The following is a 25,045-nucleotide window of genomic DNA, read 5'->3' as shown; positions in this document are numbered from 1 at the left end:
GCAGAGTCAGATATGACCAAAGAGTTAGCACACACGCACACATGAGAAAATCACAGTTAAGAAGTTGATTTAGAAGAAGGCTGGAATATTCTGCTTCGGTTGCTAGGTCCTTGGAAATTAGTGGTAGGTCTCAGAGACAGTACTCCTTTGGAGAAGATGAGGAATGTTATCGTAACCAGTTGTTTCTCTTTTCACTCCTCAGATTCTTCTTTGTAGACTTCTGTGATTCAGTAGTGTGATGATCTCTGCAGACTCTCCTAGCTCTACTAAATTCTAGTTGCTGGAATCTCAGAGTAATTTTATTTAGAAATATTTAAGAACTAGGAAATTAACTATATTGTAACTTTAACTTGAGTAGAACAGCTTAAGAATAGTATGAGTGTCAATAAGTAAGTGTGAATTGAAGGGAAAATTCAAGCCTTTATCTCTAAGGAAGCTGTGGTCTCATAGAGAGTGACACTATGTATTTTAGTAATTCTGTAATGCAAGTACATGTGATTCGTAGAGGGGCAGAGGAGACAAACTGTATTTTGTCTGGGAAGATGTCAGGGAAGAGGTAACGTTTGGGCTGAGATGAGAAAAGTGAGTTGGGGGGCTTCGCTGGTGGTTCAGTGTTTAAGACTGAGCTTCCACTGCAGAGGGCAAAGGTTCAATCCCTGGTTGGAGAACTAAGATCTCATATCCTCTGCAGCATGGCTAAAGAAAGGAAGAAAGAGTGAGTTGGGTGTTTAACAGAGTGGATAGTGGCATTCTAGGGAGAGGAAAGTGCATAAGAGAAGACTTGATGGTATGAGAAAACATGGTCTTTGGAGAATCACAGACTAGATCAATATTCTGGAGCATAATATATATATATAAAATATATATGTATATAATATATATAAGGAGAATGGTGGCAGTAATATTCCAAATGAAACACGGGTGCTAGTCTGGGATCCCTCAAAAGTGTCTGTCTTAGTGGGGCAATGGTGTTGCTGCTCACTGAAATAAAGACTGTAACAGGACACATTAGATTGTCTAAGTTAGATTTCTTTTGTTGTTGTTGCTGGCTGCACTGCATGGCTTGTGGGGTACTAGTTCGTTGACTGAATTGAACCCAGGCCCTGGCAGTGAAAGTGCTGATTCCTAACCACTGGACCACCTGCGAATTCCCAGTGAGGTTAGTTGTAGAGATTGCATTCACAGCAAACCGGGGATTATCCATGTGAAAATGCCAACTAGGCCTGGAAAGATACATAGTTCTGGGGTGCAGGAGGGAGTATTGGGCTAGAAATTCAGATCTGGTCATCATCAGTGCCTTGATGGTTATCCATGTCATGGATTTCAGGGGTGTAGATAGAAGAGTCAGTGAGTGGAATCACCACCATTTAAGGTCCAGGTGAAAAAATGATCCAGCAAAGAACCCAGGGGAGAATCATAAGAACCCAAAAGCACTGAAAACAAAGCTTGCATTGTTCTATAATGTTGCTTAGAAATTAAAACAAAGTTATGACTTTAAAAAAATCTACTTAATTATAATTTTAACTAATTATTCACACTTCCAGGTACTACTTGCTTAATTCTTTGTAAAATAAGCAAATGTGGCCTTCTTTGTACTCACTGGCCTGAATGTATAAATGGAGATTGTGGATGGTTGAATAAATATGTGTTTGCAAGGTTGTAAAACTGCTGCTTTGGAAGTACCAAGGAGGGATGGAAAAGAGAGTAATTTAAAATTGAGGGGATGGGCTGGGTATAAGGTTTCAAAATGTGAACTTATAAAAACAGACCAGATCTCTATGTCAATTCATAAACCAAAGTAAATTCTAGAAGGAGTCCAAGATGTACATGCAAGAATGAAATTAGAAAACATATTAGAGAAAATAGGATGACAATTTAAAATTTTTAGTGTGAGGAAAGTTTGTGAAGAAAGAGATTGGTGGAATTAATTGCAGAAAAATGAAGTGTAGGGTCTTGGATACTGTGAAATATCCAGTATGAATATAGAAAAACAACTAATTTGGGGGACAGATTTGCAGTACATGTGAAGATGTGTCCTGTGTGTGGTCATGGTGGTAGATGACTCAGGTGATCAAGGGTTCAGGACTCTTGGGGAGGCTAAAGGCCATGGGACTTAGCCAAGAGTATTTGAAATCATATTAACATGAGCATCAAAGCCCCGAGGACTGTGTCGGATATTGTGGTGGAATGAACATAGGGAGTAGTCAGACTCAAGAATGGTATTGATAAGGATTAGATAGGAGTGTTGATGGAATGCATGGCTCTCAGTGGATACAATGTTATCATGGTATTTGTGAACATTCCGAAACTTTTCAGTCCTTCTGGAGCTATAAACAAATCTGAAGGTTTGAAGAAAATGTGAAAATCATTTTGGAAGCCTTCTCATGAATTATTTGAAACTATTTTGATTTGTAGCTTCCAAAATCACCAGCCAGAAACTGGTGTAGAGCTTTGACTTTTCTAATATGTGTGTAAGATGGGGGTATACTTCATTAGAGTTATGCAGTTTAATCTTGGGGATTTTGAGCTTAAGTGCACAGGAAGTGTGAACTTTCTGTTTTTGTGGAATGAAAAACTGCTACAACAAAAAATGCAAGTGTCACCTCATTCCTGAAGTAGGTAGTTGATAAACTGAGAATAATTCTCTAGATATATAGGAAGGCAGAGATACAGATTAAAATTTAATTTCCACATATAATAGTACTGCAGTGATAGAAAGATGTATATTATGGTTGCCAATAAGAAAGGGAAGGTGGATTAAAATTATAGAAAAGCTCTTTAAAGTGGGACAGACCTAGACTACCTCATTATGTTATTCGGCAAATATTTATTTAGGATCCCATCCTTTTCTAGGCACTGCCTAGTAAATAGCAATAGGCAGAAACGGCTTATTACTTTGTGCTGAGCACAGCACTGTTTGCCTTTCATGAGCTTTGTCATTAAATCCTCACAATAACGCTTCACATAGAATTATTATCCCCATTTTATAGGAGAGCAGATAGAGGCTTAGAGAGTTTTAAGTAATTTCCCCAAGGTCGTATCGCTATTAAAAATGACAGAGGAGTCCGCTTTCAGATCCAAGGCTGCTTGGAGCCTGGAGCCTGAGTCTTGAATGTTTTTTTAAACGGGGCGTTACTGAGCGTTCACTATGGCACCAGGTGCCAGGCTCTGTAATCCACGTGAGAATCCTCAAGGTAAGTTTCGTTATCATCATCTTCAGTTTTGCTGCTGTGCTGTGTGCTCTCCCCAGTGGCAGTTTGGCTGTAGCCTGTGGTAGATTTTATGCTCTCATCAGATATTCATGCCAGCTTTTATAATGCCCATTGGATGAAGCTGTTAGCTCCAATTTGGAAAAACTGTTTTAGCAGCATTGAGAGGGTATTTTTGTACAAATCCACTGTATTTTATGCAACTATTTATTTTCCTTTTTCCTTTACATCTCATATTCCTTGTACTTCTAGAATTAAGATTCTTGAAAAGAAAAAAATCGGTTTACCCTTTAAACAAATCTGAAAACTATTGAAGTCTACTTTGAAATTTCATGACTGCCTGTAGATTTCAGTGGCACTGTGTTTTATGTTTGATATGTGAATTTTTAAGATTTTGAATAGGAAAACATTTACAAATAGGAAATCAGCGTTATATATATGAAATAGTCTGGGTAATAGGACCATGTTAATTTTTCTTCACATAAAATTATGTTTCTGGGTTAGTGGTTAGTATTTTAAAGGAAATGTGTTAGGTTTTCCCCCTTTTTTCTCTTTTATTTTTATCTCACTTTCCCTTTTAGACTGTGATCTGTTTTTCCAAATCAGTATGAGCAATGATCTTTTAATTAAATAGAATTGGCGCTTACATTTCTGTTGCAGATAGCATTGTCAGTCCTCTCCTAAAAGGACAAGTATATTATCTGCTCGGTAACTGGGTGTTGCTGTTCACTTGTGCTGTACTGCAAAGGAGGAGGGGAAATTAAGGTGTAAAACAGAAGTGTTTTTCTAAAGGAGTTAGGCAGTAGGTACTAAATGTATCTTTAATTAAAAGACAATAAGTTTTAACAAAGATTAAAATATTTTTAATCTAAAAATTTGGGTTCTGGTTTAATATTTCATTCTTAAGTGACAAAAATGATTCACTGAGCCATATTTTTCAGGGCTGGTGAAATAGAAGTAGCCAAGGGTTGCCTGTCTGTTCATTACAGTCTGTAACTTTATTATCCCAGCTTCTCAAATTATCTAGTAAATTGAATCCAGTTGTTAGCATTTTTAGTTTGTATTTTAATTTGCCGCATTTAAAATCATCTTGGAGAAACATGCTAGTTCCACCTTAAAAAAGAAAACACCCCTCTGCTTGGCAGAAATGGTACTTCCTGCTCTCAGAAACAGTCATGTGCATAGCTTAGCAAGGCCTGGTGCCTCCGGAGCTTTCCCCTTTATAGCACCACTGAGTCCCAGTCCTGGCAGAAGCACTGCGAATCTTGTGGCCTCATTCTGAACAAAAGGGACTAGAGAAGAAAAATCTCTTGATATAAGGCTTGAAAGCAAGGGCAGGCAATCTTGGTTGTGAATATTTTCTGATTTTTCCAGAAATCAAGCAGAAGATTGAGCTGCTGATGTCAGTTAACTCTGAGAAGTCGTCCTCTTCAGAAAGGTACAGCTACATCTCTTGCATGAACAATTAATGGTGTAGCATTGCTAAGAAACAAATCAGGGCATATTGTTTTCTTGTCAAGTTTGCTATATAACGTATTGTACTGCATGCTGGTCATTGTGCTGTTTGAAGATGTGTATTTGGGTAAGCTGTTCTGCTTTTACAAAAGGGGTAATTGATTTTTTTTTTTTTTTTTAAATAGTGAAGCCTAATCAGCTGCAGCATGCACACCATAACACAGCAGACCGCCGGCTTACGTGTGACAGCTGTTGAAGGCTTTAAAAAATAATTTACTTAGCTAGAAAATAAAAATCTTGCTTTCTTTAAGGAAATAGTGCTAGGTTTTCTTCCTATATTTTGAGGAAATTTTGCTACACAAAATTTCCAATATTATTTGTAAGGTCTAGGTTAAAAATACTTAGCTTTTGGTTGTAATAAATATTTTCTTGTGTGGAAAGGGAGTGCCATTTGTAAATAGCTGAGGAATTGCAAACCCACATATTAGTCACATTCTGAAAGAGAGATACGATGCTTCTTCAAGTCTGTGCTAGGAAATGGAACAGTCACTGCATGCAGTAATGGTTCATGCCTGCAGGTAAGGACAAAATGACTCAGAAGTATTTTTAAAGCGATTATTTTATCTGTCAATCAAATGATTATACCTGTAAGGAGATATTTCCATAAAATGTCTGTTTAACTTAATAAATAGAATTAAGATACGTTTCTCTCAGGTCAGAAATGAGACTATAGTTGCCTATTTTTATATGTAAATGTGTGTTCACTTCTGTTTACCAAAATGGTTTATACTACATGATATTTTAAATTGAAGTTCTTGGGTATACAATTGGTACTTACTTTTCTGTTGGTTATCTAATAGTTTATACCTAATGTTGATATTTTTATATTTAAGATGTGTTGATTTATCTCTTTCCTGGTTACTCTTCAGGGTTGTCTTTTTGTTCACATTTAATATTTAGGAAGATATTATGGAGAAATAATTTGCTAGTTAAAGAATGATGTAGGAAAAACACCAGAAAGAAAATAGGTGAAGAACCCAGCATGGTAAAATGAATTTAATTATACTACACTAGTGTATGGAGGACATGATCTGATGGCAAAATGATGACATTAAATGGATTTATTAGTATAATTGGGTGAAAGGCCTCTGGCTTTAATTTAGGGAATTATAAATAAGGAAGATATTACTGCTTTCTTTAGAGGTTGAAAATAGAAAATTTTAGACACATTTGTGTTTATTTTTGTGTAGCTTCTAACTTCTCGTTTATGCCTGGCTGTCCCATTTTAAGCGTTCTTTTTTGCTGAGATAAAAAAAAACAGTCTTCAGCCTTGTGAATATTCTGCCAGTAAAATGGTGGGGAAGAGGAGAAGGATGGTGGTGTAAATAGTGATCGGATTGGGTGCCAACTGTAATGTTAGAGTTTTGTTACTAGGAAGAGCATTCTTAATGGCATGACAACAGTAATTATGTTGGCTTTTTGAGTATCATGTTTTCTCTATTGAGAAATTGAAGGTTGAACAGAATGGATGAGTATTACCAAGAAACAAGTTTGGAATGGGTGAGGCGTTTATGGTTAAAATATACTCTTATAAGGAAATATTCTAAAATATTTTGGTAAATACATTTATTTATTTTACTGTCTCACCTAAGGTCTTGTGGTTAAATCTGATGAAAGGGAGGATGAATGCGGACATGATTTTAAAGTTTAGAAACCAGCCACTGTGCTTATGACAACTTTATACACATTTTTACCAGAGCTTGCTTGCTTTATTATTCTTTTGGGGATTGTTCACACATATATTTAGCAATTGTGATATGCTGACCTAATGGATATTAATGTAGTTTATGGATCGGCCAACACTTTGCCAACATAGAAGTTGTTTTACTAAGGTAGGCATATTAAAAATAGAAATTATTCTTCCTCCCCCCCTCCCCCGCTTTAAAAAGTTATACAATGACAAATAGTCATTTGTTTGTTTTTTAAATTTATCTGGAAGAATTTGAAAACCAAGAATCTGAAGTTTTAAAAAAATTATGGCCTAATTATACTATATTCAGCCTACAAATTTAATATAGTATCCTGTAACATTGCCACTACACTCTGCAATTCCTTGTTCTCTAATCACCTAAATTTTTAACATCTTTGACTGTTTTATTTTAAATTAGTTATCTGAAGCATGGCATGAGTCTTAAAGATATTTGGAATTTACCTCTGGTCAGTGTTTCCGTGTATTTATCGGTTAAAAAAAGAATGAAGAAACCTTGGTTCTTTAAAGAGAGTTATTTTTTGTTACGATTGATTTTTGTTTACTGTCTGCAGTGTAGCATGCTCTTTGAATGTTTGGGAGAATCAAGTGGAGGAATGATGTTTTTAAGTACAAAATACAAACAGTGATGTGATGTTCCTAATAATCTTAACAGATCTCAATACACCTTGAAATTTATTTATTTGTAACACCTTAAACAGAATGAGGGGGATCCATCCAATGTCATTTGGCTGGGGAGGTGTGGAGCACTTCTTTTCAGAATGGCTGACTCAGAGGACAAAAACAAGTTAGGTGACAAAAGTTACAATTTATTTTTTGGCTTTATATGTTGGAGAAAGAGAAAAAAATGTTAGCTTACGTATTTTAAAAATTAAGGATGGAGAACACTATTGAATGAATAAAAAACCAAATGATCCTAATTATTGCCAGTTAAAAGGAACACACATGTGGCAAGAGTACCCTTCCGCATATTTTAGGAATAAACCTTACACTGAGTATTTTTCTTCTAATGGAGCTACTGTTGAACAGATGAATTGTATTCAGCTTAAATATGATAGAGACAAGGGTCAGGCACAATTTTACTTATTCATCTACTGCTACTTACTGTTTTTTTAAAAAAGCCATGCGTATTTATTTGATGCAAAAATTAAGTTTTCAGATATTTGCTTCTTCTTGCCTTTTCCTAGCTAGAACACTCCAGGGAAGTGGAAATTTATGGGGTTACAGTAGGTGGGGAAGAAGAGGATGGTACTAATGATAATACCTAGGAAAAAATATAATGATGATTTATTCAACATTTGTAGATCATTTATTAAACATTTTTGGATACTAGTTCCAAGTGAGGAGAAAGTGTGTGTGAGGGAGTGGGGTGCTGTTGGAAGGACTCTGATAAATCATTCCCAGAAAGGTCCTGAGTGGACAGAAAGCACTTTGCTCTACTACAAGTGTTTTCAAACTCTATTACTGCTTCTTCAGTGGGCTCATGAACAAATTCAGACCATACTTAATACGGAAGAGTTGAGCCCAGAGTGCTGAGAGCTGTGATCTCCAGTCCATCTAGGCTGAATTCAGGAAGAGTTGAGGAGGTAAGAGGTAAGGGGCTTGAGAAGCTGAGCATCTGCATTTGCCGTAAGCATTACCCACATCTGCTGTTATAAAATGTGAATGAATGATGTGGTTAATAAGGTTCACAGTCACTCAGAAATTAAAGGAGTGTCAGTGCCTTGTAGGAAATCCATTTCCTTTTCAGGGGTTTCAGGAAATGGATACTAAAAGGACCATTTCTTGTTGTGCGTGTGTTTCTTACTATTTTTCGTTTTTTGCTGTCAAAAGGGGTCTTTATATTGGAATAGATAAGTAGTATCCTAGATCTTTAGCATCCCACAAAGCTAGCACATACTTGGCAAATTGCTAGCTACCTTTTAAAGAGGAGAGAAAGGGATAGGGTGAAAGTATCATAAAAATAATTATGCTGTGGCCTATATTCTACCAATTTTATGTAGACAAAGTTGGTAAGAGGTGATGGAGATTGGTGTGTTGCCCCTCCATTCATATAAGGGCATTTGAAATACATAAAGAACCTGTGCTGTGTGGCATGTGGGATCTTAATTCCCCAACCAGGGATGGGACCCGTACCTGCTGCATTGGGAATGTGGAGTCTAAAGCACTGGGCCACCAGGGAAGTTGCGAATCTGTGCTATTTTTGTGTATATATTTTAGTTCCTTTTCTTACTTTGGAGCCTATTCAGTGAAGAGAAAAAGGGCATATGATAATAATGCGTGGTTGCAGAAAGCAAAAAGAGAAGTCTGGAAGAATCAGGAGAACGGAAGGGAAAGAATAAATAAGTATCTCACCATATGAAGAGAGAAGAAAGTAAAGGATGTTCAGTGGAAAATGATCCAGGATCAAGGGGACTTTTATTTGCTCTGATATTGAGTTTATTTTTCTCCATGTTGCTGTGGTGAAGTAGTTGTGAGAAGGAGAGCCAAATTTTATAAGATTCTCTCTTCGTTGAACCTGTCCCCTCCCCATTCCAATACAAAGGGTAGATGGGCCTCAGTGATCACTGTTTTTCCCCTTCCCACCTGTTGTTCTGACATTCTTGGCTTTGTTTCTGTATTTGCAGGATAGAAGCATTTGAGACATTTTTCTTGAGTGTTGAGATAACTCTGGCTTACTGGGTTGTCTTTCGTCTATTCTGTCTTTGTGCTTTCTTCTGCTTTTATTTATTACTTAGTAGTATTTAAATTGTAGTTGTATATGGGAAAGTGTGTAGATCACAGATCATTATAAAATTCAGTCTGATTTTTTTCTCTCTTGTGTAGTTTATGTGTTGTACCTAAATCTTGGCCAAGTCCATGGTCACTAAGGTTTTCTTCTAGGTTTGCGTATAGAAATTCTCGGCTCTTAATATTTAAGTCTGTGGTTAATTTTGGGCTTTAGTATTAAGATAGAAGTTGAAATTGTTTCTGTACATGACTAGTCAGTTGATTCATCTCTTTTTGAGTGTACACACACACACACACACACTGCATACTCTTTTGGTCTGTCTTCTCCCAGTGTTACCTATGTGAGAGTCATATGTGTTTTCCTGTGTGGTTGTAATTGATGCAGTCTCATTGCTGTACAGTATTCAACATATGAATATACCTAACAATAGAGAAATAATCTGTTCTACTATTGATGAGCTTGTGGAATGTTTGCAGCTGATAGTTATTAGAAGTAGTGCTGCTGTGAGCATTTGTATACATGTCTTTTGGTGAATGAACCTTTGCATAGCATTTCTGTTGCGTGTATTCCTAGGAGTGCAGTTGCTGAGCTTTGTTGGATATTGCCAACTTTCCGAAGCAAATGTGCCAATCTGCACTCCCACCAGCTGTGCTCCAGGTCTTTGCCAGCTGGCTTCTGTATATTCTTTCTCTCTTCCCTTCCCTTCCCTTTCCCTTTCTCTCCTTACTTCCTATTTCTTTTAGCATTCTGGTGGATGTGCCAGGGTGACCTAGAGTTTGAACCTTTTTGAAGAGGACTAGAATCAGATAGGGGACTATTTCTGAGTTCCTAAGGTGGCTCAGTTGGTAAAGAATCTGACTGTAATGCAGGAGACCTGGGTTTGATCCCTGGGTTGGGAAGATTCCCTGGAGAAGAAAATGGCCACCCACTCCAGTATTCTTGCCTGGAAAATCCCACTGATAGAGGAACCTGGTGGACTACAGTCCATGGAGTTGCACAGAGTCAGACACAACTGAGCGGCTAAACCAAGAGCAAAGATACTTAGGAAGAAGATCAGAATGAGAAGTTTAGACCAAACAAGAACCAGAGGATATAGCCATCTGAGGTACTGCTCTCCCACTCATGACTTCTAGTCTTTTACCTGGGTGTTACCATAGGTATTAACATCAGTTTTCAGATTTGGTTTTAGTAACAAAATTATTCCTTCAGCTGAACCTTATGTGAAACCTTTCATGCAAAACATAAAAAAAGAAAAGTATGAACAGGGAAGCAGGAAAGTGAGCAGAGCCCCACAGTTGTTGACACTCAGCCACCCCAGCCCTGAGAACCCCTCCCTAGAGTTCTAGTCCTTGCTACTTTAAAACCCTTGATGGAGGTAGGCCCCATAGGTCTGCTGAAGAAATTATGACATTTTTTATATGTTTTGGTCTAAGTGTAGTTGTTCCTAAATGATCTTGTTCATTTGTTACCTATTTAAACTTTGATTCTGTATTCTGATGCCCCTTGAGAGGGTTGCCATATTACAGCCATTTCAAACCTTCCAGAATGCAGATCTTCTCAGATAGGTAACTCCACTTTACAGACTCTTCTGCTGTCTTCCTGTTGTTCTTGGCCTAAAGGTGAACGCCATACCTGGGCCCTTGAGCGCTGGTACTCTTCAGCCTAGCCTCAGACTCCTCCACTTTGGGCATGTTCCTCCTGCCTTGCTATTTTGCACCTCCTAACCATCTCATCTCAAGGAAGCCCTGTCTCGGTCAAATTCTGCCTATTATAAGCCATTACAGAACCATGCATCTTTCCTTTGTAGCATTTGTCACAGGTGCTGTTTGTCAACTGGGAGTATCAGTGACATTTGGTTTACTTACTGGTTTACTTACTATTAGCCCCAGCTTATGATCTCAAATGCGGAAGTGCTCTCATCACAAAATATTTTTTATGCCATCATTTTTAGCTTATAAATTATGAACTTTGTGCAAAGGTTTTTTTGTGTGTGTGGGTGTAGGGAGATACCTATTTCTATGGTATTGGTATAGATTAAGTCAAATATATATATATATATAAATCATATGATCAAGTATATGTGTGTGTTGCTTCAGTCATGTCCAACTCTTTGCAACCTCATGGACTGTAACCCGCCAGGCTTCTCTATCCAGGCAAGAATACTGGAGTGGGTTCCCTTGCCCTAAGCTAATTTAACTCTTAATGTCAGGGTTCCAAATCTTAGCTTTTTCCTATCACCAAAAAAATACAGTTTATTATTATATATATTTACATTTGTTTTAATGCAAAATAGAAATTAAAGTAAATCTGGACATGTTCCATCTTGGTTCTGAACTGGTACCATCAAGCCATATAGCCTTTTATTTCCAAATGTTAGTATTTCAAATATCATCTTGGTGCTTTTTGTCATGGTTTACACTTCACCTTCTGCTGTTAACATCTTGTTTTTTGTTTTTTTTAATGGTTTACGTTGATAAAATACATAACATAAAAACACAAAATTTTATAATCCTTTTTAAATGCTAATTTTCTTTAAAAGGGAATCTTTGTACCCCTCCCAGAATGGGAGAACCAGTCTCAATTGCCTTTAAAAACAATTGCTATTAAATTCTGTCTAGATTCTGTTGTCTGATAAAGCCTTCAGGCCTGAGCCATATGCTCTTTCTGTTTACAAGGGAAATTAAATTGGTCAGTGTCATAAAAGAGCTTAAATATGTGTGAGTACCAAAGTGAGGCTTGCTCTTTGATATATTCTGATAAATTTAAAGAACCTTGGGAGAGAGGTCATTTTCTCAGTATGTGATTCAATACCTAGTCCAAAGTATCCTCTCAGATCATTTTATGTACCAGCAGTGGCACTTCCTCTTCACTTTGGGAACCCCTCCCCCAAATGGTAGTTCAGAGAAGTTTTTAACTAATGTGAGCTGCAATGGCAATAAAAAAAAAAAAGTAATTCTAAGCAATCATATTGCAGATCCCTTTGAGGCAGAAATTAATGTGCCACTAGTTAGAAGAAATTAAGACTAACTTTGGTATAGATTACATTTGCCATGCATCGATTCTCAGTTCTTGGAAAAGAACCTGATGCTGGGAACGACTGAGGGCAGGAGGAGAAGGGGGCAACAGAGGATGAGATGGTTAGATGGCATCATTGACTCAATGAACATGAGTTTGAGCAAACTCCAGGAGATACTGAAGAACAAGGAAGCCTGAGGTGCTGCAGTCCATGGGGTCACAAAGAGTTGGACACGACTGAGCAACTGAACATCATCATCATCACCATCAGGTCATCCAGCCAACATGTGTCAGCAGCTGCCATGAGCTAGCCAGTCAGTTATTGGGAGGCCAGGGAGCAGCAATGGCAACACAGAAGCAGAAGAGATTTTGGTGGATGGCTTACCCCTGACATAACCCTGGTGGGTGGGTGTGCACTGCTGAGTTACTGCATCATGAATGACTCTATGGTGTGAGGCCATTAGCACTCTTTGAAAGGATTATAAATAACCAATAGTTGCATCTTTGAGGAATGTATAGTTAGACTGTAGCTGTGGTGAAGGGTTGCAAACACAATTGTCTACTGAAGGCCACTGTAAAGGAACTATGAGGGCCCGGTGGGGACTTAAACAAATTGGCAACCACAACCCCATCTAAAAAGATGGCACTGATCAGCTATTGCTGTTTGCTGCCATGCTGAAATACAGACCAAGTTGTGTGAGTTTCTGTGATTTTCAGGAAAAGTTGAAAATTTGGTTTTCATGTAAAGTGTCTCTTATTTTAATTGAGAGTGCGGATTAGAAAACAAAACAAAGCAGAAACTTGTACCAGTCTTTTTTTTTTTTTTTTTTTTTTTTTAAGAAAGAGTATCTGTTTTCTAAATTCAGTTCATGGTAAACATTTTTTCTCCTGTACTGTAGCACATGGATTTACAATTTGTGAGCCACAGACCTGTGCAGATTTATTTTCAAGGAATCATATGAGTACTAAATCATATGAGTACTAAGCATTATCTATAGAATATAAGTCAAACAATTGTCTTGTTAAGGCATGTATTTGTAGGTTTTCTTGACATTTCACATACGCAGAAATACTGATGACCTCCCTTCCAATAACCACATGCTAATAAGATACCTCAAATTCCATGAGACATCAACTGATATAGAGTAGAAATGACCTCCAAAAGAGATGCATTTCTCAGATGGAACTTAAACTATAATAAGTAATCTGAAAATTACAGAGGTAGAACAGTGTTCTGTTTGAATGACTGCCACTTCATCCTTTCCTCCTTTTTCCTCTTTGCTTCCATCTCTCCCCACAAAAAGCATTTTAAAGCTAGTTAGACAGAAGGGTGTTTGATCCCTGGATTGGGAAGATCCTCTGGAGGAGGAAAAGGCAACCTAGTCCAGTATTCTTGCCTGGAGAATCCCATGAACAGAGGGTCCCAGAGGACTCCTGGCATGTGACAGTCCATAGGGTCGCAAAGAGTCGGCCACAACTGAAGCAACTTAGCACGCACGCATGCAGAATACCTACAGTGCAATAGAAAAGGGTAAGAGAAAATACATGTCAGGATAGAAAGTTACGAGGGAGGAAATTCAGATACACACACACATATGTGGTGTTTTGCTATGCAACTTCTGGGGAAGGTGACTAACAGATTTGGCTTTATGTTTTCTAACAGGCAAACTAAAGGACAAAACGTAACATTGCTTTTATTACCTATAAAGAAAAATATACTAATTTATGCAGGAGAATCAAGCCTTAATTATGATTATTATTATCTAACAATCTTTCCCACGTATCTCAGAAGATACACTTACTCATTTTAGAATATTCAGATTAAAAAGAAAACAAAGTGCTGTGCTTTGATCATTAAAGTTCCATTATTATTGTTTTTAAGGTTAACTTTTGTTCAGCATAATGTATGTCTATAAAATTCAAGCAGATGTATGTTAATATTAATAACATCACCAACAAGAAAAACCAGTGTCATACTGACAAATTATTTAGGAATTAATATTTTACACTTAACATATGCAGTTTTTCTTATGACAAACTTTTTTGCTTACACCCTCACTTGGGATTTATGTATTAGTCTCTTTTTGAGTGTTTTATAGATGACTTTAGGCAATACCCTAGGCAGTGTCGACTTACTAGTTTCTTTGCTCCTTGTCTCTTCCTTCTAGTAAAGTCAAATATTGTTGTGGTACCTTTGGTGTTTCTTCAGGTGTTTGTGAGTGATAGTGAAGTCTGTACGATCAACTTTAACAAGATACAAGACGCAGTAGATTGTTGTATTCACTTCAGTTCAGTTCAGTCGCTCAGTCGTGTCCGACTCTTGGCGATGCCGTGAATCGCAGCACGCCAGGCCTCCCTGTCCATCACCAACTCCCGGAGTTCACTCAGACTCACATCCATCGAGTCCATGATGCCATCCAGCCATCTCATCCTCTGTTGTCCCCTTCTCCTCCTGCTCTCAATCCCTCCCAGCATCAGAGTCTTTTCCAATGAGTTAACTCTTCACATGAGGTGGCCAAAGTACTGGAGTTTCAGCTTTAGCATCATTGCTTCCAAAGAAATCCCAGGGCTGATCTCCTTCAGAATGGACTGGTTGGATCTCCTTGCAGTCCAAGGGACTCTCAAGAGTCTTCTCCAACACCACAGTCCAAAAGCATCAATTCTTTGGTGCTCAGCTTTCTTCACAGTCCAACTCTCACATCCATACATGACCACTGGAAAAACCATAGCCTTGACGAGGCGGACCTTTGTTGGCAAAGTAATGTCTCTGCTTTTGAATATGCTATCTAGGTTGGTCATAACTTTCTTTCCAAGGAGTAAGCCTCTTCTAATTTCATGGCTGCAGTCACCATCTGCAGTGATTTTGGAGGCTCCCCCGAAACTTAGGCATTTATTAAATTCCTTGAGTGTACTTAGTATTCATGCTAATGAATCTTAACTTTGTAAGAGATTTCAGGAAGTTAAATGAGCCAAGTTTCTCGCTCCAGACAGATAACCTTCAACACAGATGGTTGGTTTTTCTCTTTTTAGTTTTTAAAAAAATGTAAAGGAATTAAGATTCTCTAACCTTCCTTGTTAAACCAAGGCCTTGTGGATATGCAGTAAGTCTTCACTGATAATTGCAAATTTTAATCATCTTTTCATTCAAGATCTTCCCTTTGACAAAATGCAGTTTTCTTGGTGGAATTTGAATCTTTTGGGAGGAGTAAGGGTAAGGAGTATGCTTTGTACAACAGGAGTCCAAATCCTTAGGTTAGCCTAGAAGTAGCATGGGAGAAGTCAGAGTGAGATGAAATGTGTGGGACCATCTGAGAGCTCTAAATAATTGCACATGGCTTGGAATGAGGTAGAAGAAAGGATGGAAAAGTAGGTGAGAGAGAGATGTTGTACCCTGATGGAAAGGACTCTTCTATGTAGCAGTAAGGGTTTTGACTTTTATGCTATAGTTTATAAGAATCATGGAAAAGTTTCAGTAACAGAGGTGTTTTACCCATGTTGAGAACAAGATACATGCTCCATAAGGCTAAAAGTAAGGTCTTTTAAGGAAGTTAACAGAAATACATTTTATCTTCTAGGCTTGAAGATTGTAGCATGTCCTGTAGAGTTGATAATTCATTTGTTCTGGAAATGCGTAAAAATATTATAGCAGTGTTTTCCACTTGAGTGAGAGAGGGCAGATGAATTCCTTGATGCTGGGAGGATTACCAACAGAGGCAGTCAGGACTTCCTGGTGGTCTAGTGGCTAAGAATTTGCACTCCCAATTCAGGGACCCTAGTTTGATCCCTGGTCAGGGAACTAGTGGAGTAGGTAATGGCAGCCCACTCCAGTATTCTTGCCTGGAGAATTCCATGGACAGAGGAGCCTGGAGGGCTATAGTCTATCTGGTTGCAAAGAGTGGGACATGACTGAAGTGACTTAGCACACACACACTCAGGGGACTAGATGCTATAACTAAGACTCAGTGCAGCCGAATAAATAATGTTGTTGTTAGAAGCACAATCACACATGTGTACCCATGGCTGATTCATGTCGTCGTATGGCAAAAAGCATCACAATGTTGTAATTATCCTCCAATTAAAATAATTAAATAAAAAGTAGAATAAGCAATGAGGTCCTACTGTATAGCACAGGAGACTATATTCAATATCTTGCAATAAATTATAAAGGCAGAGAAACTGAAAAAGCATCTAAAGTATATATATATGTATATAAAAGTGTATATATGTTTATGTATAAAATATATGTAACTGAATCACTTTGCTGTACAGTAGAAACTAACAGAACAATGCGAATCAACTATACCTCAGCTTTTAAAATTTCTTAATAAATAAGTAACCTAAAAAAATAAAAGCATACTCACACTCTGCTTTTTTAAAGGCTATGAAATACATTTTTCTTCAAGGCTGTAAAAGGAGGTGATTCCGTATTTGTTTGGATGGGTATATATGCTCTAAAGACAGATAGTTTGCCTGTTGGACCCTACGTATTTTTTCTATGTTATATATAGTTGATCATGATTGCAGGATACCCAATAATCATGAATATGAAATATTAAACTTTAAATGTTTGCCTCAAAATTTTCTGTCAACAGTTTGTGACAGAAGTCTTTGTATGGTGTATATGTAAAACTTCACTTCTATAATTTATCTAAAATACACTAAGCCAGGCCTGTACAATAGACTTTGTGTAGTGGTGGAAGGTTCTATAATGTGGTTATGCCTTACTGAGCATTTGATAAGTTGCTCTCATGACTAAAGAATAAATTGTAAATGTTTTTAAATTTATAACCACTGAATAATATTTTCAGATGGAAATGCCAATGAATTCTGTTGTTGTAACCTTTCTTTTTCCATTTAGAAAAGAGTATTATTATCTTTACTATTTTTCTTTCCTGACCTCTGCTCTATCCCTTTCCATTTTCTTGTTATTTTGCTTTTTATCCTGACAGTGTTACAGTGTATGGGTAAAAGAATTTATTTCCTTTACTTGAACTCAAATTGATAATACAAAGGCATTCACTAGTTATTTGTCGTTTGATAAAGGTGTTTTCAGTTCTTCTTTCTCTTTTAAGGGTAAAAAATATCACTTAATTATTTGCCATTGCACCACTTAACTAAATTTTAAGTCCTCTTTTTAATGTTGTACTGACGTAACAGTGTCCAAGTCTGTGTTCCATCTGATTTTATGGTTTGAGGTATTTAACACATACACACATACACAGATTATTCTCAGATTGTTCTTGGCCTTGTTTTAGCCAGAATTTAAACAAAATCCAAGGACTTCTGTAGTGGTCCAGTGGTTTAAAACTACACTGGCACTGCAGTGGGCATGGGGTTCAGTCCCTGGTCTGGGGATCCCTACATGCTCCCCAGGCACTCCCTTCCCTCCTCCAGAATCTGTTCTTGTCCTCTTCACTTGCCCCTTAACAGTTTTGTATTGATTGTGATAGAACCCCCTGAATTCTGAATGAAAAAGGGCATTCTGTTTTAGGGGTAAAGATAATCCTTAGTTTGCAGGAGGAGCCTTTGTTTAATGTGAGGCTGAAGAAAGTTGACAGCTATGTTGCATACAAAATTATACTCACTCATGAAAAATAATTATACTCATTTATGGAAAAGGAAGTCTGATGGAATTAAATACAGAATTGTGGGAGAAAGTTTTTTTATTTTGTTGCTGAGCTCAGTCGTTTTCTTAAGAGATTAAATGTTTGCTTTTATAATTTGACAGTCTGTGTTTGAATAAATGAAAGACTTCTCTAGCAGAATCCTTGGCTGCCTGTGATGCAGTTCAACACCTTGGTCTGTTATATATGATTTTCTCTTTAGTTTCAGTTCAGTTTAGTCGCTTCCTAGGCTTTTGTAGATGAAGGAAGAGAGTGTATTGATGGATTTATTGCTACGGTGGTACCTTGGTATACTTCTGTTTCACTATAGATGCAAGTATTTATTTCAAAGTGAATAAATCAAGAATTTGTGTTTGGGTGTAATGAGCTCTGTGCAATGTCCACTTCCTTCTCGCTCTGTTCCTCCACGGTCATGTGCCCTCAAGGAGCTTCTGCTGCTGTTGTTGCCCTGAGGTCAGCTATGTTCCCTGTGGCAATGTGGCCCCTATTTCACGGCCCCCTGAAACTTTGTTTCTCTGAGTTACATTAATGTTGACTGATGGCAAAGGTTTTTTTAATGACTGATGGCAAAAGGAACTGATTTTCATAGTAGTAAAACTTCCCTGCTGTTTCACCTACCTGATTGTTTAAAGGAATCACAGATTTTTGTGGAGAACATTAAAGGCCTTCTGATTCTTAGGACTAGATGTTATGTAGTATCTGTAGAAATATTTTTAGGTGAATGCAAATCAAGTGTTTTCCAAGAAATTCTTCAAATTTAATGTTTTAAAGGAGGATCCACAGAAGTTGACTTTTTCTAAAGATGAGGCTCTCTCTAGTTACCTGATGTGATTTGGTGCTTTTTGTAATTCTAAACTTTTAAATTCCCATGGCATCGTTTAGTGGCATTGCTCCTTGCGTGCATGTAAGTTAAAACCTCTATATCTGCAAATGTGAAATTGTAGAGTGACTGACATCATGTCCCCCAGTAAGCCCAACAGCCCATAGCAGCCTTTTCCTAGTCATAGAGCACATCACTGTTTCTTTTCTTGCACTTTTTGCATGTAAGTGCATGCGGTACAGAATAATGTATTTAAATTTAAACTCTAGAATAACGTTTAGCTCAATGATAGCCTCATGCTTTGAGAAGCACATAGACAACAAGAGCTCATGTGAAAAAGTGAAGATCTACTGTCATGTCTCATTTTATTCCAAGTCATAGGCTCATTGAAAGGAATGTTTGGAGCGGTCATCACATTATCAAAAGTATTATTTTCTCTCTAACTTTAGTGTATCATAGTTGAGATGATAAAGGTAGAAGTGTACTTATGAATGATGTGGCTCAGTTATAAGAATTTGTTTTTATTAACTAATCAAAAGCATTTAACTTGTTTTTTTGACCAGGCTTATATGGCTGAATGTAATGATGAAAATTATCATAGCAAGAAGGGAAATTAGAGATCCAGTTTATCCTCCACCGTTATTTTCTGCATTAGAAAAGCCAGTGCCTGAAATAGTGAAGTGATTCATCTAAGGGTCCAGATAGGATTCATGTAAACTTTCAGTGTTTATAAAGTTAAGAAATTTGGAGTCTTAGAACATTGCACAAGGCAATTGGTTTGCCTAGTTACCTTCTCTTAAGAAAACCAAAATGATTATTTAAAATTATACTAGTATTCTTCTTTAATATCTGCTCAAGCCAGAACATGGAAGAAGTAATATTAAATGCCTTTCATTTTATAGCACATTTTTATATTCACTGTTAATTCTTCAAGAAATCCTTACTGATGCATACTATAGATGGTTCTATTCCCACTTTATAGATAAGAAACCAGTATGTTATGTTTTAACAGTGTCATACCTCAGTTAAGTCAAAGAGACCCTCTCAAAGCCATAGTTTGCAGCTCCAACAACTGTGCTTACATATTATATGACAATGTTGAGTATTTTTGTGTAGTAGGTGTCCTGAGTTCAGGTCGCATGCATTTAATAATTGAGTTTGTACTCATTTCTTTCTCCACTGACTTCAACATACAAGCAACCAAGAAGGAAAGAGATTAAGAGTGCTAACCTTTGCTTTGAAACAGAGCAAATATAACTAGGACACACAGACAGAATTCAGACTTTTGATGTCTAATACTCTATTGTTCATCCTGATTTACTATTGTGTATCATAGTGCTTCACCCTCAACTACCTGATTCTAGAAGGCGTTTGAGCTACAAACCATTCACATAAAGGGAAAGTTTCTCTTATCTGGAAATGCTTCTCATCAGCAGATTTCACTCATATGGGGTCCCTTTTCTCCTGACAGTTCTAGGCAAGTGAAAGATTGCTGTCACTTACTGGCCACCTCTCAACATGGGTAAAATTTATAGTTGATGTCTTCAGTATTCAAAATATCTGGCTCTGAAATAGATAGGCTTAATACAGAAGGTTTCTTTGGTTAGTGAAGAAGTTAGAATAGAAGATGAAGAAGTGAAAGTGATCTCTCTCAGTTTCTCTTTTGATTTCTTCTTTATCCATATGCTGACCCTTCCTCAGAGTCTCTGTCCAAGGTCTGTGCTCTTCTTGCTGCTCTCTCTCTGAAGATGATCTCATCTCTCACGTTTCATTTCTCATGTTTCCATGGTGTTGAGTACCATCTGTGAGCAGACTTTTGAACTTACACCGCCAGTTCTCCTTTCTGAGCTACAGACATATATATCCAGCTGCCTGCTTTACATCACTACCTAAAATCTACTGAAATGTCAAATTTAACCCGCCCTATACCAAACTCATTATTTGGTTAATCTTTCCTCACTGTGCTGGTAGACAGGTTATATGGCCAAACTGTGCTTCACTTTTCTGTCTTATAAAATGTATTTGTTGTTGTTGGTTAGTCGCTCAGTCATGTCACATGTCAGACTCTTTGCAAACCTGTGGACTGCAGCATGCCAGGCTTCCCTGTCCTTCAACATCTTTTGGAGCTTGCTCAAGCTCATGTCCATTGAGTCAGTGATGCCATCCAACCATCTTATCTGCTGTCTTCCCCTTCTCCTCCTGCCTTCAATCTTTCCCAGCATCAGGGTCTTTTCCAATGAGTCAGCTCTTCAAATCAGGTGGCCAAAGTATTGGAGCTTCAAGTTCAGCATCAGTCCTTCCAATGAATATTCAGGATTGATTTTCTTTAGGATTGACTAGTTTGATCTCCTTGCAGTCCAAAGGACTCTCAAGAGTCTTCTCCAACACCACAGTTTAAAAGCATCAATTCTTAGGCACACAGCCTTGTTTATGGTCCAACTCTCACATCCATACACTTCAGTTCAGTTGCTCAGTCATGTCCGACTCTTTGTGACCCCATGGACTGCAGCACACCAGACTCCCTGTCCATCTCCAACTCCCAGAGCTTGCTCAAACTCATGTCAGTCGAGTCAATGATGCCATCCAACCATCTCATTCTCTGTTGTCCCCTTCTCCTGCCTTCAATCTTTCCCAGCATCAGGGTCTTTTCCAGTGAGTCAGTTCTTTGTATCAGGTGGCCAAAGTATTGGAGCTTCAGCGTCAGTCCTTCCAATGAATGAATATTCAGGACTGATCTCCTTCAGAATGGACTGGTTGGATCTCCTTGCAGTCCAAGGGACTCTCAAGAGTCTTCTCCAACACCACAGTTCAAAAGCATCAATTCTTCAGTGCTCAGCTTTCTTTATAGTCCAACTCCATACATGACTATTGGAAAACCATAGCTTTGACTATATGGACCTTTGTTGGTTGGCAAAGTGATGTCTCTGCTTTTTAATATGCTGCCTAGATTTGTCATAGCTTCTCTTCCAAGGAGTAAGCATCTTTTAATTTCATGTCTCAGTCACCATCTCCAGTGATTTTGGAGCCCAAGAAAATAAAATCTGTCACTGTTTCCATTGTTTCCCCATTATTTGCCATGAAGTTTGACATTAGATGCCGTGATCTTCATTTTTTGAATGTTGAGTTTCAAGCTAACTTTTTCACTCTCTTCTTTCACCTTCAAGAGGCTCTTTAGTTCCTCTTCACTTTCTGTCATAAGGGAGTGGTGTCATCTATATTTCTGAGGTTACTGATATTTCTCCTGGCAGTTTTGATTTCAGCTTGTGCTTCATCCAGCCCAGCATTTCAGATGATGAACTCTGCATATAAGTTAAGTAAGCAGGGTAACAATATACAGCCTTGATGTACTCCTTTCCCAAGTTTGTACCAGTCTGTTGTTCCATGTCCGGTTCTGTTGCTTCTTGTCCTGCATACAGGTTTCTCAGGAGGCAGGTCAGGTGGTCTGTTCCCATCTGTTTCAGAATTTTCCACAGTTTATTGTGATACACACAGTCGAAGGCTTTAGCGTAGTCAATGAAGCAGAAGTAAATGTTTTCCTGGAATTCTCTTGCTTTTTCGATGATCCAATGGTTGTTGGCAATTTGTTCTCTGGTTCCTCTTCCTTTTCTAAATCCAGCTTGAATATCTGGAAGTTCTTGGTTCACCTACTGTTGAAGCCTAGCTTGGAGAATTTTGAGCATTCCTTTGCTAGCATGTGAAATAAGTGCAGTAGTTTGAACATTCTTTGGCCCTGCCTTTCTTTGAGATTGGAATGAAAACTGACCTTTTCCAGTCCTATGGCCACTGCTGAGTTTTCCAGATTTGCTGGCATATTGAGTGCAGTACTTTCACAGCATCATCTTTTAGGATTTGAAAAGTATTTGTAGGGAGAGGGAAAGAATAAGTAAGCCTTTTGTTTATGGTTGCCCTTAGGGCTTTTGGAGTCATTGATAAAAATTACCTTATCTCTCTGTAAGTTTATAAGTGTATTGTAAATATCTTTGAAAGAAAGCAGAAGACAACAGGAAACTTTGAGAGGCCTCTACAAGGATAGAAGGAAGTCCCTTACCCGTAATGTTACTCCAGCAATTAGTGATGTTTTGCTGATGTGTGTATGTAAGATTCAAGCTTTTCTTTTAGCAGCTGCTGGAGTCACTGTCACCTCTGCTAGACTTCTTGCTCATGTTACTTCTTAACTGCCAGGCTCTACAACTCTGGGGCCTACTGTGACTAGGAAAGGCCCTTTTGGCTCTAAAATCTTGTCACTCTGCTAATTTAAATTTTTAAAAGGGAATGTTTATAATTTTCTGTAGACGTAAAAGCTTCAGCATTATCATATCTCATTTACCTCACAGTTTACATCCATTTGGTCACTAGGTCCTGTCTGCTCCCCTGCGACTTTACTGCACTGCTCTCTCTTTTCAGCCATTCCTGGCCTCAGCCCTGAGACGCTGACCTTCTTTCTGACCTCTGCTGGCCTCTCCCCTTTGCACCACCCCCAGGATCTCGTTCCTTGAGAGACTCTTCAGTATAGCTTAAGATCTTTCACAGTCTGGTGCCCCTCATCTGGATTCTTACTGGTCTGCCAGCGTTGGTGCTTTCACCCTTTTATCTTCTTAATAGACTCTTCCTTTGCCTTGACCTCATGACCTTTTAGGCGCCATCTCTGCTTTGAGCTGCACTTCTCTCCCCCTGAGGGCCCTTCTCCCTGTTTTTGTCTCTTAGTATGCCATTTGTATTTCTGTACTAGATGAGAGAGACAAGTTTTGTGTTCCTGGTACCAAGAGTGTCTTCTGACCCATATAATAATAGACTTAAGTGTTTAATGTTTATTTGAATAAAAGTTTTAAAGTTTCTTTCCTAACAAGTAAAAAAGTTTTCTCTAAGAGAAAGTTATTTTTGCCTTTTTTATTAGAAAAAGCCGGTCAGTATCTTCTTGTTTCACTTTCTTCTAAAAAGCTTTACTGAATGTTCTTTCTGTAGCTCTTTTACCCCACCTCCCTGTCCTTAGAGACCTCAAAGGCTCTCTTGCTGTCAGTGGGCTGTCCAGCAGCCTCTCTGGTATACCCTCTGCTTCTGGAAACACCTCCCTGATGTTGGATATCCTGTGAGCTAGGAGCTTTGGTGCCATACTCAGTTAATTAATGTCAGAGTTGGGACTTGAACTTATACTGCTGCTTTGTCTAGTGTTCTTTCCTTTGTGTCTGACCAAAGGCAGCATCCAGAATACTAGGCCAAGCTCCCTAGATTGGTTTGAGAAAACATTGATTGGCTGGTTCTCACATTTAAATTTAGGTGATCTACTGAACTGCATATATTTGTTGAAATGCTTTAGTTTATAGATAATTTTAAAAGTGAAATATAAAGTTTTATGCCTTTTCTCAAATCCAGAATTTATTGAAATTCTTACCTTTGTTCACAGCCCTAAATTCATTGTTATTTAAGGTTGTTTTGCAAGTGATTTTAGAATTTTAATTTTAATCTTGCCCTCTTTGGTCCTTCTCACAGCCCCCTGCTATAAAGTGACTCAGTTAGACTTAGAGAATTAAGATTGGAATGTAAGGATGTCCAGACTTTGGAGTCTTGGCCAACCTTTCTTTTTATACCAGAAGAAATGAGATACTGGAATAAATGTGCATATTTGAAATGCTACTTTCTTGGCAAACTGAAAATCTTTCTAGCTTTCTTTTCTTATATTGAATTTATGGATGCAGTCAAGCCAAAGGTTACTACTCTTAAGGACCGAAGATTTGTCTTGCCTTAGAGATTCATTGGTGAGCCAAGTTGACTGTTCAGTTGGCTACTGCAGACCAGCCTAGGCCATCTCTTCAGTGGATGTAAGCTAAAAATAGGTGATTCTTTTGGAATTGGCAAAGCACAAACTCTTTATTGTTTTTTGTTGCTTGTTTCAGATTGGACTTTGTGTGCCTATGAGTAGATCTTTGTGTATACATTAGAAGCCAATAATGGTTATTTTGCTTTAATTACTGTGGCGTCTACATTCCCCCACCCTACCTACCCACCCCACTTTCCAGCTTCTTTCTTCCCCAGTCAGGCAAAGGAAGAGAGGATGTATATCAGATAACTTAGAGCTCTAAAATGCAAGATCATGCTGTGGATTTTATAGATGCATTCGCAGACCTAGAAATGTCTGTCATTCACCAGGTTGATAATGGCACAGATGGAAGTGACAGTGGGAAACGTTTCATTTTTTTATTTTAAAAATATACCAAACCTAATTTGGTTCTTGGAGTAAGGTTATCATACAGAGTTCACAGTGGCACTGAGGACTTTTTCTAGGGGGAAGATTTCCTTCTGCTATCTTTAAGCGTTTCCAGTTACGTGTTTGACAGGGGAGGTAATGGAGTAATTGATGATAATCCTTGAGAAGTTGTTCGGTCATTTTGCTGAGAGAAGTGAGGGGGCCTGTGAAGAGAGGAAGAG

At 38.0% G+C, this 25,045-nt stretch overlaps 1 protein-coding gene across 9 annotated transcripts in view; it reads left to right on the top strand.

Annotated features, from left to right (window-relative positions):
• Positions 1–25,045, top strand: part of SRPK2 (SRSF protein kinase 2) — a 241,593-nt gene that overhangs the window by 95,034 nt on the left and 121,514 nt on the right. For 3 of the 9 annotated variants that reach the window (XM_040260804.1, XM_040260799.1, XM_040260805.1), the window contains exon 3: positions 4,584–4,647. The exons of 5 other annotated variants lie outside the window; for them this stretch is intronic. In XM_040260804.1, the coding sequence (XP_040116738.1) occupies positions 4,584–4,647 (64 nt within the window). Of the gene's footprint in view, positions 1–4,390; positions 4,648–25,045 lie in introns of those variants that run through there. One more of the 9 variants, XM_040260807.1, reaches the window with a different exon arrangement.

The sequence above is a fragment of the Oryx dammah genome, unplaced genomic scaffold (genome assembly GCF_014754425.2).
Source record: "Oryx dammah isolate SB20612 unplaced genomic scaffold, SCBI_Odam_1.1 HiC_scaffold_18, whole genome shotgun sequence".
Lineage (NCBI taxonomy): Eukaryota > Metazoa > Chordata > Mammalia > Artiodactyla > Bovidae > Oryx > Oryx dammah.
The sequence above is the reverse complement of the archived record's forward strand: the minus strand, read 5'-3'. Positions and strand labels throughout refer to the sequence as shown.